General features: G+C 30.4%; 1 protein-coding gene across 19 annotated transcripts in view; it reads right to left on the bottom strand.

Annotated features, from left to right (window-relative positions):
• Positions 1-15000, bottom strand: part of LOC145294584 (calcium-dependent secretion activator 1-like) — a 649478-nt gene that overhangs the window by 184125 nt on the left and 450353 nt on the right. For all 19 annotated transcript variants that reach the window (XM_080141411.1, XM_080141392.1, XM_080141393.1 and 16 more), the window contains one exon: positions 1835-1941. In XM_080141411.1, the coding sequence (XP_079997537.1) occupies positions 1835-1941 (107 nt within the window). The remainder of the gene's footprint in view (positions 1-1834; positions 1942-15000) is intronic.

The raw sequence follows: 15000 nt of genomic DNA, 5'->3' as shown, positions 1-15000 counted from the left end.
TTCTGCACACACACACACACACACACACACACACACACACACACACACACACACACACACACACACACACACACACACACATATATGTATATAAATTATTTAAAAACTACACATTACATATTCCCGAGACATACCAATGGTTTCATTATGATGGGTCAGCCCTTGTTAGCTGAATTATCCCAACACAAATCTTCAGCATCCATTGAAACGAAAAAAAATACATTATATATATATATATATATATATATATATATATATATATATATATATATATATATATATATATATATAAAATAAAATATTTCAGATAAACCAGCTCTAAAATGAGTGAACAGCTGATAATGAAAGTATAATAACTAATTCACAAGTTTTGCCTTTTCCTTTTAAAGGCTGGATTTTGAAATGTATGCATTTCCGTATTACATATTCAAGGAATCCAGCAGTTTACTACAAAACCCAACTGAACATATACACAAAAGTCGTTCTAAGCTAAATTTTAATTCATATCTTGCAGAGTTGTTCTCTCAAATGTAAATACATGTGATTTGTTGATAAAAGGAAAACAGAATTTGACATTTGTTTCAAAAAAGAATATTTTTACTGTTTTAATAAATTATTTTTTTGCATTAAAATCATGATATGAAATTATTGACATATGCTTCAACTTCTACTTTTTCATACATCTAGATAAAGTGTGTGTGTAAATGCATAAATATTTATATAAATAATGTAGGTAAAAGTATAAAACTGTATAAAAGTATATCAAATTAAGAAATAAGTACATTATAACAATCTCTGTTGAAATATCATATATATATATATATATATATATATATATATATATATACAAATCCATGCATATAAATATGCATGTATATATACAGAAAAATTCACACACATAATATATATATATATATATATATATATATATATATATATATATATATATATATATATACTGTACATCATATGTAACACCCTTTGTTTAAAAACAAAATTTAATACTTTTAGATTATTCTTTATGTTTTCTGATTAAAAATAAAACATTAACTAAAAAAGGTGTTACTTATGCTGTACCCTCTTTATCTCTCTCTCATATATATATATATATTACAAATCGATACATATAAATATATCTGCATACATACAGAGTATTAATATATACATACACAGATACACATATCGATACACATACAAGCACGCATATATATAAATACATATATATATATATATGTATATATATATGAAATTTGCTTTGGGATTTGATTCTGAACTATATGGAACAATTATTATTTATATTAGCATATATATGGATATATACACACACATATACACTCATACATGAGTATACACATATATTAACATAAACAAACATATGCCATTTTTGCACTAATATTCCTTTTTCATTCATTACTGCATAGACAGTTTTAAGGCCAGTTACATTACTTCATGACCTGTTGTGCATGCATATATATATATATATATATATATATATATATATATATATATATATATATATATATATACAAACGTTGAGATTTATATGTACACACACATATATATGCACACATCTATCATTATACACACATACATACATAAGTATATATGCATATATGCACACATACATATATTCAACCGCATATTCATATATACCCAGATACATACACATTTTTTTAACACATTCATATATATGATGCATATGATGCACACACATATATGGATAGAAAGACATCTATTTTTATATAAACTTAAATATGCAGATAGATTGCAATCATGTATAATGAAATACAAGTATTAAAAATGCAACAGTTGTTCGTATACTTGTCGTACTGACCTCTGCATGATGCTCTTCATTTTGTTGTAGCACTTCAATACATAATTCAGCAAGATGAATAACATCCTCCAGACGTTTCTTTGGAGAAACCTCTTCTTGCAGAGACTCTGTGGGAGAGAGAAGAATCGATAAGGACAATTAGTAAAAATATTAGGGCCACAAGAAAAGTAAGATGTCATTTGAAAAAAAAGAAAAATACAGATTTGGAGATGATATCACACCTGAAAACGGCATCCTTTTAAAGACCATATCATTGATCCGCCACACTATATAATATCATATTTGGAAAAGACCAGTCTTTCTAAACATATAAAAGGGTCAGACAAAATAATTGAAACTCAAAAAATGTTGGCAGTGCCTCTTCTGTGATATTCAGTTTTATTGTGCTTACATCAAACAGTTTGGGTTCCAAAATTAACTATTTGGACGTTGATTCAACTCAGCAGTTACTTCTATTTATTATTATTTTTTTTTAATTTGTGTTTAACATGAATCAAATACGGGAAGTTGTGTCTATATAATGCTTACCTCCTTAAAAACCTTTTCAAATAGTTTAAAAAAAAAAAAATGAAATAATTGGAACATTTATTATCTAATGTCTGCAGTTAAATTTTGTCAAAATAGAAATTATCTGAATTTTCACTAAATTTTTCTAGCCCTCCCTTGCTCATTTTGCATTAAATTAAACTACATATATCCCTCATTACAAAACTTTAGGCTGAGCAGCTATGTTCCAAAATTAAATATAATCGGTTACTTATTTATCACACAGAAACATATACCTAACTTAACTGATTATGTGTGTGTGTGTGTGTGTGTGTGTGTGTGTGTGTGTGTGTGTGTGTGTGTGTGTGTGTGTGTGTGTGTGTGTTTTATTACCGTTTTTGGTCTGCTTAGTTACATATGTTTACACTACTGGAATCGAATTAACAATCCAAGTACTTTTTTCAGGTTCTTTACCATTTACTCATTATATAAGTAATGGATAAAGATTACATTTAGAAACCGAAAGGTTCTGTAAACTTAATATTTATATAGTAATCCCAACCAAATAAATAAGCTTGATACAACCAAGATAGGAAATAGAGCTTGTTACAGAAGAATACAAATTTAAGACTGTAAAAATATATGTTACATAAATTTATTGATCGACAGGGTACTCAAATAAGATATGTTGAAATTTCATAAATCCACGGAGTTTCAAAGAAATGCATTCTTCTCATCAGAGTAAAGTATTAGCAAATCAATATTATAGCGAAGCTATAAATTTGCTGGTACTGGCATTAATTGAAACAGCACTTTGGAACTCCACGGATTAAGGAAATTTCAATATATCTTATTTGAGTACCCTGTCGAACAATAAATTCATGTACCATGGGTAGAACTGGTGACTATCACCACAATGGTTGTAGGTTCAATCCTTGGCCAGGGAGATGTGCTAGTCTAGCTGCACTGATGAGTTGTGATACACAGAATATTCCGCATTTTATTCTCATGAGAATTCTTCAGGCTTATGCCATAAGCATAACTTACTATATATATATATATATATATATATATATATATATATATATATATATATATATATAAGGCAAAAAGTTTATAAATATGTTGTTCATCCTACTGCTTATATCTTTCAGCATATTAAAATTTTTTACAGCACCTGTTTCATGTTGCAGAAACAATTATATAATTAAAAATCAAAGATGGTATAACTATAAAATACAATTGCAACTAGTCTTCGGATTTTTTCAGATTTATGTAAACATGCGCAAATTATTTTTTCTTTTCTTTTTAAAGTTAATGAGTGGAAAATATTAAAAAAATTGACATAATAATTATGATTGTTTCTGTGTTATGGAACAGGTGCTGTCAAGAATTGAACATTTTAACATTCTGAAAAAAAGAAGTGGTAAAATGATCAACATCTTGGAATTTGGAACATGGACTTTTTGTCTTTTATTTGTATATGCTCTGTAATTATATTTAACATACATTGAGTTTCATAAATAAAAGGATTGATATAAATAAAGGGTGAAATATAATTGAATAAACATATTTTTCCTTTATATATATATATATATATATATATATATATATATATATATATATATATATATATATAATATGAGAGATTGTTATTTGGGGGATTAGTCTAATTCATACTTGTATTTATAATCTATGAATGTCTAAAAAGATTTTATGCTTTAAATATCTAATAAAAGTTATATTATAATGATTAGACACACACACACTGGACAAAATAATGAAATAAATTGTTATATTCAAAAAAAATTGACAATGAATTTCCCATGATATCTAGCTTTATTAAGATCCTGGCAAATAGTTTTGGTTTTAACTAGACAATTCAGATGTTCATTCAGCATTTAGTTCGACAACATTAGTTCAATGATTTCTCATTGGTCTGTGTCAGTAAATTTTAAAATCCATCTGGAATTTCTTCAGAAGTAGGAGACTTTTCCCTGCTTCTTGAATTATGTTATGGTTCTTGATGTAGTAGATCTCAGAAAAACTAAGCAGTTTAACTGTTTGGTGATTTAGGCTCTTACCATATAAGCTCAATCAATTTGTGCTTTTTCAAACTCGGCTCACATATTTTTACCATACATTTACTAAAATCAGAAAAATAATTATAAATATAAAGTCAGGTTAAAAAAAAAAAACTTCCTCAAATGGATAGAAACTCCTTTTATAAAACTTGGATGAATATTCTTCATTAAAAAACTCAAGTGAATCTTGTACTCTTTATTATTTTCCTATTTTTTCTCTCTAAACCATTCATTTGAAGAGTATCAGCCACATAAACATAAATGACAACCAGGGTGGCAGAGTCATTAAGTATGAGGTCTAATTCCGACTGTAACCACTCAAATTCAAAAACGTTTGCCTCCAACTCCAAGAATTCCAAAATATTCGACTCTGATTCCTTGTTAACTCTTCAGAGATAAAAAGAAAAACTTTGACTGTGATTCCTTCCAAGACCTCCGACTCTATCTCTGGTGACAACTAAAAAGCAATGTGGTACATAATTTACATAAGAAGAAAAAAAATTTTAGTAGCATTTTGATACATAATTCCACAAAATGAAAGATTTTCAAATTTTGATAAAAATGACAAAAAAAGGGGGGGCACGAGAGACAAAAGGGCAGAGGAACAAGAATGCAACCTTTTCTTCCTTTCTCCCATGTTTATGTAATCATCTTGTTAAAAAATTTATTCTTTAATCTAATAATTACATTTTTATACATCTGTATAAATAGAGATTTAATTTAATTTTAATACTGTGTTTGTATCATCTGGTCATGTATCCAAATCATTAGCGACTCATTCAAATTTGTATACTCATACAAAGTCCTGTTGATATGCACTATGCCTCTTCTGCAATAAATAAGACACTTTCTGCTTCTGCTAATTATTAACTAATTATTAGCTTAGGGGTGCTCTTATGTAGACATGAGTAGATTTTTACCAGGCATGGAATAGCTGAAGCTCAGATGTTTTCAAAGTATTAGTAATACATTTAAATAAAATTCAGGTTTTCATGAATTCTCAAATTATAAGTTCCATGCATTAATTTACAAATTTTAAGCAAAAACAATATATATATATATATATATATATATATATATATATATATATATATATATTAATTAAATATTATAAGACATGCTTTATATTCCAGCCAGCTAAAAAAAAAATAAATAAAGAGAGAAAAAAAGAAGAAAACTAGTTGCAACATTTAATTCCAAAATCATATAATATCATGCAGGGTGGTCAGCCGTTAGCTGAAAAAAATACAAAGCAAGAAAAGATAATAAATAAAAAAAAAGCTTAAATAAAAGAAAGGCGTGAGTTGTCTCCCCGTGCTATCATTCTTACTCAAATGATGTAGTAATCACAACCATTAGATTTTGGAGGAAAATAACTTTTTTTTTTCTTGCGAGTCAGCACTTATCAAGGCCTGAAGGTCACTCAAGGATAAGGATTAATGAATGTAAGATGGTAGTGTAGTAATCATTAAGTACAGGCAATAATCGCGGAATAAAAATAGGGGGACATAGTTTTGAAAACCGGTTTATCATAATTTTTTTGTAAGTCTCCGACTACTTTGTGATTGTATTTGAAAGATTAAAGCCTAAACTTAATTTCCAAAAGGAAAAAAAATATTTGTACACGTGAAAAAAAAAGTTATAATGAAAAATGCTTTCACTGCGACATTTGAAAGCTGACAAATTCAGTTAAATAAATGCATTGTAAAAATCTTTTGAAAGATAAATATTTGTTTTCTGGGTCTATTTAAAGGTAATTAGTAAAGCCCTAAGATATTGAATTAAATAAAAAAAAAAAAATAGCTTAATTAGCTCCCCCAAAATGTGAGAGATTCTGCCTTCACACAAACTAAAACAAAGCAAAGTTGTCTAAGAATGGATTCTATAGATGCCCACAATGTCAGAAAATCAAAAGGCTGTCTGAAAACGATGTCACATAGTTGGTGGAAGGTAGGGAGTGCTGGTTTTCTTTTTTCTGTACATTCCTATAATAAACGTTTGTATAATTTTTATTATTTTTTAATTTAATTATTCTTCTGTGTTTCTGCTTTTAAACTAAAAGAATTTTTTTTTAATTTTTCAAGATTGTATAAAATTATGTTATGCCAAAAGTGACACGTTCATTCAAGCAAGGAAAATATTAGAATCTTACACATAAAAATTATGCGAAACATGTAATCTAAAAACAAAATTGGAAATAATTTTTGCAATAAAAATTTTTTGTGTGAAAATATTAAATAAACAATGCTTAATTCAATAATAATATCAGTAGTTTGAAAAATTAATTTTTCTTCGAGTTATATCGAATTTATTAGTACGAACTTAAGGGACTTTTTTCATAATGTTCCTGAAAAAATTAATTTTTCTTTTTTATTGTTACAATTTACGATGCTTTATTTTCATAAAAAATGCAAAAATAATGTGCACTACAACTTTGTACCCTTCTCTCACCACCGCACCTCTTCCGACTTAAGCCCACTGGACTACTTCGTTTGCTCATATGTCGAGAACATCACCAACATGACCTCCCACACACCAAAGCCAGCCTGATCACCAAGTATTCGCTGAGCTCCTGCCGGCGCTTGTGGAAAGGGCATACTTCTAGTTCCAGACCTTTATCGAGGCAGTGATTGAGGCTGGAGGCGGCTACATTGAATAGATCTCACCTCTACTACATAATCAAGTTACCTGAATTGATTTTTTGAATAAAAGTTTTGAAATAAAGCTGTAGTATTGTTTTCTTTAAGGCGACAAATTTATCGTTCCACTCTGTATATATGTTGTGTTTTTGTATAGAAGAAATGAGCAGAGTCAATTACTTATATAAGAGTATATACACATTTTTTCAACTTACAGTATACATTAGCTTGATTGTCCATTGATATTGATGCCTGTGTTTTCATAAAAACATTGAAAACCTAGCCATTTTGCTAAAAATACCAAGCGTGACTTTTGTTCTTTTGTTTTTTTTTTCAGTTGACAGCTTGAAATATATAGTAATTCCAACAGAGATATAATACGCCCAGAGCAAAGATATAAAGCTTAAATCAAACCCAGCAAAGAAATTAAAAAATTAAAATGAAAAACTTTGAAAAGAAAGAGAACCCTCTTTTGCCTTCCTTGAAAACTGATAACGATTATCCAAGATTAGAAAACAAAAAATGAAAATTGCATTCTGGGATGTGAAGATTACCTGAACATTAAAATGAATTTTTATTTTTTTTATTTTCAGTATATCATTCATCAATGTGTAGTAGTACTACTTCTTACCATATATGTGTGTGTGTGTGTAGGGGGGGGGTTAAACCTCAGCAAATGTAGGGAACAAATATTCATAAATTCATTAAAAAAATCAGTTTTTATTTGCATATAATTGTTTTGACTTACACATATATTTTGCTGATATACATATGTTCAAAATGAATAACGCATCCATTTTTCTTGAAGAAGCCACCCTCAGTGCTTGTAAAACGTTAACCCAAAAGGCTAGAAAAAAAAAACTGAAATGCATTCATTTATTTTTTTTTATATATTTTGTTTCTCTATGTATTATTTTTACATAAAGTTAGCAGATGGAGAGGGGCGCCTGGTTTTGCCCTGTTGTAAAATATGTTTAAATATATTTTAATTTGTTCAGATTTCATATACATTATAGAATCGTGATTTCAAAAGTTAAAAAAAAGTATTTGGGTGCGATCAGCTAGAATCGAAACTGAAAGCAAAACTGTAGCATTCAAAGCTGGTGACGTTACCAATGTACCGACGTACACACATAGGAACTGATTAAAAATTAAAAATTTTAAATTTAAAATAAACTAAGATGAATGTACAAAATGTATTACAAATTTTTCATTTTTGATCCATTTTTTACCCTTTAAAACTATTTTAACCAGCTAAAGACCCATAAAAGCACGGTCCATAAAATACCCAATCATTCGAGGCTCCTAGTGCTGCTTTGCAATTTATAGTTTCAGGTGAGATAGTGTTTGAAAATATGGAGACAGACAGATAGACATATAGCCTTTTATATATTAGATTATTTTTTTCATATATTCTTCCAATCATAATATTCAGTGAAGAACATATGAATCCTGTACCATCTGCATTATCCATCCAGCATTATTATTTAATCATTAACCAACGTTTCTGCTCAAAATTCAGTCAGATAAATGATGAAGTTTTGACTAATTCTTAGTGCATCAGTTTGATGATCATTTTTTCTTGTTCGCCTAATTTTTTCTTTCTTTTTGATTCCTTTTTACATGTGTCTTCTTTGGAGTCTTTCATTACCTTATTTTATCTCTCTCTCTCTCTCTTATATATATATATATATATATATATATATATATATATATATATATATATATATATATATATATATATATATTTTCCTTGTACACATTTTTGTGAATTATTCCATGGATTTCTGCCTTTGGATTATTATGGACCATCTTCTTCCAATTACGGGATTTCCTTGGATTTTACTTGTACAAATGGAAATTCATTTAACTTTCTTGAAGTTTTACATTTGGATTTTACCGTCACTGGATTTTTTATCTTCCACCAGACTATCCATTCATGTGTAATCACCTTTTTCCTCACCATATTCCCTCTGCTTCACTTTTTTTTGTTTTCAAGTAAGATCTTTGACTTACTTGTTGTTTCATCAAATACTTCTGCATGCAAAATCCGATCCCGCATTTTGCTAATTCCTTCCTTCTGATGAGAAGGAAAGTATTTCTTCGAAACTCCGCGGATTAAGGACTATTCATTTATCTAGTGTTTCCTTTTAAGATTAAATATATTTTTAACTCATTTCAAAGTGTTTTTTAACATATTTTATTAACTGTTTGTTCATATATATATATATATATATATATATATATATATATATATATATATATATATATATATATATATACACTAGCAAAAGTACCCGTCGTTGACTGGGTTCAAAAACAGCCTACAGAAAATGGACTTTGATTTATGAAAGTATGATAGGTTATGAAAAGGAAGGGTTGTAAAGAGATAGCTTCGAATTTGGGGGTATCAAAACCAAAGCAAAATATGATGAAAGTAAAAATAAAATAAATAAACCCCATAATTTATTATACCATATCTATTCACGCTGAAACACTTATCACAATATTCTGTGGATCTATATTAAAAAAACCTTGTTAAACTTTGTGACATATTTCTATTCTATGGAGGTCAGGCGCGAACGAACACCCCATAATTTTATTATACCATATTTCTTCAAACTGAAACGTAATTATCAAAGTATACTTACGCAGATAGATATGAAAAGTCTTTATTAAAGTTTGTGCCTATTTCCATTCTATGGAGGCCAGGCATAAATGCAGACCCTACAATTTTATTATACCATCCCTATTTAAGTTAAAACATACTTATCAAAGTATTATTATGTATATCTATATCCAAAATTCTTGTAAAGGTTTTTTTTTTTAATTTTTTAATTTTTTATTTCCATACTTTGTGGACCAGGTGTGTATGCAGACCCCACAATTTTAATGAATCATCATTATGCCAGATCAAACATACCCATTCCTGTGTCTCGAAACATCTTCTATCATTATATGTGATCAGTTTTCTATAATAGTCAACCATATAGGAGCCTATTCGTGACCAGACACACACACACAGACGTTCAGCTTTATATTATAGATATATATACTAGTGATGGCTAAATTAATAGGAATCAGACTTGGGAATTGAAAAAATTATATCTATTTTCAAATGCCCCAAAACATTTTTTTTTAAATCTTATTTTCCACGGCTCAGAATAATCATAAAATGATAAATATTTATTGATTTTAAACTATTAGTAAAACTATGCACATACTTTGGCATAATCTAATCTCCCACAAACAAACAAAAAACAACTCTGTATTTAGAAATTTTTTAAAAATCGAAATTGGAATTAGTAATTTAGAACAGAGTCAGTAAAAATATTGAAATCGTCTAATTATTAATATATATATATATATATATATATATATATATATATATATATATATATATATATATTTATTTATTTATTTATTTATTTATTCCAGATAGAGAGATATCCAAAAACGAAGAGTAGTTGAATTTCAATTATGCCATTAATGTAAAAATCTTGCATTTTGGTGGTGATGAAGTCACTGAAGGTGTTTTTGATATCGCATAGGTTTTTGAAGCATTTCTCATGCAGAAAGTTGTCGAGATGCTTGAAAAAGTGGTTGTCGCTAGGTTAGAGGTCTGGAGAGAGTGGCAAATGAGGCAGAGTTTCATCGTCTAATTCGTTAAACTTCTTCAGGGTCGGTTTAGCATCATGCAGTCAGGTATTGTTGTGGAGGAAAATTGGGCTTTTTCTGTTGACTAATGCATACACACACACACTAGCTGTCTCTACTTGACATTGCCTTGGAGTTAAGGTAATGTTGTTCTAATATCTATTTCTAAAATTATTTTTTTATTTTAGTTTTTTTTTTACAAGGAAGTCACCACTTATCAAGGCCCGGAAGCCACTCGGGGATAAGGGTTATTGTGTGTACAGTACGTTAGTATTAGAGATTTGATAAAATGTTGGTTCATCAGGAATTTGTTTATATTGGACTTGAAGACATCCAGGTTTTAGTCAGGTGGGAAACAGGCAACCGGAACAGAGTTCCACAGGCGTGCAGCTCTTAGAAAGAAGCTTTGTTCATGGAATCTACGTTTTGATTTTGGCACAGATAAGGAGTAGGGAAAATTTTTGACAGTGGTTTCAGCTAGTCGGGTGTTTATTATGAAAGACTGGGGAGGGGGACCAGAGATTGGAGCTCAGACGAGCACCTGCCATGGTAGTAACGATAAAACAAAGACAGGCTTGCAACGTCTTTCCTGTGGGAGAGAGATTGCAGGGAAGAGAAAAGGGCATCACCGACTAGGCCACGAAGCCTATTTTGTACTCTTTCAAGGCAGGATAGGCTGTTTTTAGCAGCATCTGCTCAGATGTGGCAGCAGTACTCCATCCTTGGACATACTTGGCTTTTATATAGATAGAGAATTGCATCAGGAGTGAGATATCTTCTGGAGGATCCTACGATTTTTCCAGTGACCTTGATGTACGTGTTCCATTTAAGCTTATCGAAACATCGAGCTTCCCCTAGACGAGAGCCATCCATTTCAATTGATGCCAGATGGGAATCAGAGCATTGATGATGTAAAGATAGGAGCTTGGTTTTAGATGCATTAAAAGTAACCAGCCGCCTCCTCCCCGACTGTAACACGCGCTCAAGATCAGAGGAGAGAGAATCAGAGAGAACTTTGTCATTTATGGCCTTTGATGTGTTGCCATAGATGGTCGTGTCATCAGCATAGATGTCAACGGATGATTTAAGTATGTGTTTTGGGAGATCATTGATACAGATCAGGAAGAGAGTTGGGCCCAAGATGGATCCCTGAGGGACTCCAGCATTAATATTGAGGGTCTCTGATTTCCGCCCATCAACCACTACTCTTATGAGCCTATCAGAGAGAAATGATTTAATGATTGAGAACACATTTCCAGTTATACCGTAGCTGGAAATCTTGTGAAGTAGGCCCTTATGCCATACCTAATCGAAGGCCTTTGATATGTCAAGAGCAATTGCCCTAGAGAGGAAGCCTTTGTCAAGAGATTCGCTAATCCTATGAGATATAACAGTTAGCACATCTGCTGTAGATCTGGCAGAACGGAAACCATATTGTATGTCACTAAGAAGGTTATTTCTGCCAAGGTGGATGACTACTCCTTTATTTAATATGAATTCCAGCAGCTTACTCATGACACACAGGAGACTTATTGGTCTGTACTGAGAGGGAGATGACTTATCACCTGAATTCTTAAATACAGGGCATACTGATGAGGTTTTCCAGAGTATTGGGAAGCACTTCTCTTTAAGGCAACGCTTAAAGAATTTTGTAAGTATGGGGGCAAGTTCTGGTTGAAGCTTTTTCAGCACAATGATTGGAATGCCGTCAGGACCAGTTGCTTTACTGGAATCAAGGTTCTTGATTAGCTTGGCAACCTCACGCACAGATATTTGTATGTTGCAGACCGTGTTGTCCGTTATAGGAGGAAATACGGGGAGTTGATGGCCTTTGTTGCATAGGGTAGAATTAGTTGCAAAGTTCTTGGCAAATAGTTTGGCCTTGTCTGATGCTGACGAAATGACCTCATGTCCATTGATGATGTACGCTTCTGTTCAGGATCCTGTTTGCTTGCTTGATTGATTATTGCTTGATTATTGAATGTAAATTGCTTCAAAAACTTTCAGTATTTTAATATATGAGAAAATGCAAAGATCTTTAAAGGTAAAAAGTGGAATTTCATCAAATATTTTGTTAAAAAAAATGACAGGCTCATTTTCTAACCATTCTAGTGGATTTAATATAATAAATAATTTTTCTTTTTGTAAACAATAAATATTTTTTATCTCAATAAATAACGTGTAAGTCATGTAGGTGTTTAGTTAAATTCGAAAAGAGTAAATAATAAAATGAAAAATAATAACTGCTGGGTGAGTTTGAACTATCAACCTTTCAATTAACAGCTAAACATGGTGACCATTGTGCTATGAATAAAAACTGAAAAATATCAATAAAATAAATGTTTTAACTGAATCATTACTGTTGTCTACATGTGATTTGTTATTTTTTTCAGTTTTTATGTAATAATTAAAGTATAGTATATTATAAAATATGCAGTGTAAATCATGATTTTAATTCAATGCGGACTTTAAAGATAATATTAACATAAACAATAGAAGTTTTATTTGCGCAACTCATACAGTGAACTTGTGTAATGTGTGCTTGACTTCAGAAGAAGTGCTACAACTTTGTACTCTTCTCTCACTACCCCCCCACCTTCTCCCCTGACCTGAACCAGCCGAACTACTTCATTTGGTTATACGTCGAGAACATCACCAACATGACTTCCTATGACATGAAAGCCAGCCTGATCGCCGTCATCCACTGAGTATTCACTGGGCTCCTGCCAGCACTTGTGAAAAAGGCATGCTCCCAGTTCCGGACATGTATCAAGGTGGTGATTGAGGCTGAAGGCGACTACATTGAATAGATGTCAGCTCTACTACATAATCAAGTTATATGAATTGATTTTATCAATAAAAGTTTTAAAATAAAGCTGTAGTGTTTATATATTATTCCTTAATTGGAATTCATTTTTGAGATGAGCATTATATATATTATATCGTCAGGTGGTAACCGCGACGGATAGGAACTTCGAATCTCCTAACTGCATTCTCAGCCATCACTGCCATCCGTAGTTGGTGTCGTCTCACCACATTTTGGCCAATTAAACCTCTGGCACGCTTTTGGGTGGGATTGACTGACGAGGGCCAGAGGAATAATTGGCCGAAACGTTGTGAATAAACAAACCAATAAAAGATGAAAAACAACTAATAAAGATGAGACTAATAGTCCGAAATAAAAATAAATTAAGCTGTAGTGTTGTTTTCTTTAGGACGACAAATTTATCGTTTCACCCTGTACTGATAAAAACGGTAAATTATGAAATATTTATTGAAAATCAGTATACTGATAGATTTGATATACTGATAGATTTGATATACTGATAGATTTGATATACTGATAGATTTGATGCAGGTTGTAAAAGCAGTTGACAAGATTGATATGCATGCTACCAAATAAAGTAGTATGTATTCTTTTCTTGGTGTTGGAGACCCAAAGTGCAAAGAAAATAATTGTTTAAATGTAGGCAGTTATCGGACAGGATGGTTTAAGAATCAGATTTGGTTATTTAAGAATTAGTCTTTATATTATGATTATCAACCATAATTATCGTATTTAAGGTGATTTTTTTTTTTTAGCTGAATCATTATGTCAGTTCTGATATTTCATAACAAAACAAATGCATTATTATTTAAATTGTTAAGAATGTAACCTCACACAAAGCAGCTTCTTTATACACATATAAAATATAATCATAGAATTTACATGTTACAAATGTTAGCATAAACATACACCTGAGTTAAGTCTTTTAATTAACCAACGCTGAATCCTTAATTTACACTAACTTAGGGCACAACCTGTGATATATTATACTTACAGCATTTAAGAAATATTTTAAATTCACTAAGATCATTGTCAGTTTCATTACATAAAATTAAATGGATATATCCATATATAATTTCTCCTTTAAAGTTTATATATTAGATGTATGGGCTGTATTGGATTTCATGCAATTATAAGGAAACACTTCTCTTTATTTGTTGTCATAGTTTCTTATCTTTAGGCTTTTGTATATTTAAAGGTAGAATTTTGCATACTTTTGTATTTTGAATGTTATTTAAATGTTTGTATCTACGTCTGTGTTCTGAGACAATGATCTTATTGTGAAAGTCATCATGTTCTTCTTTGCTAAAAAAATATTACCATATATCAAGGATAAATGCCACACGACAATAAGGATTAATTGATGAAATGGACTGATTTTCAGTTTAGTTATGTAGAAACCTTATAAAAGGAGTGGAAGCTTTTTATGAGATTGACAATCTTCGAATTATTAGCAGGGACTATTCATGACAG

This window comes from Euprymna scolopes, chromosome 2 (assembly GCF_053919585.1).
Source record: "Euprymna scolopes isolate OS-2025 chromosome 2, ASM5391958v1, whole genome shotgun sequence".
Taxonomy (NCBI): domain Eukaryota; kingdom Metazoa; phylum Mollusca; class Cephalopoda; order Sepiida; family Sepiolidae; genus Euprymna; species Euprymna scolopes.
The sequence above is the reverse complement of the archived record's forward strand: the minus strand, read 5'-3'. Positions and strand labels throughout refer to the sequence as shown.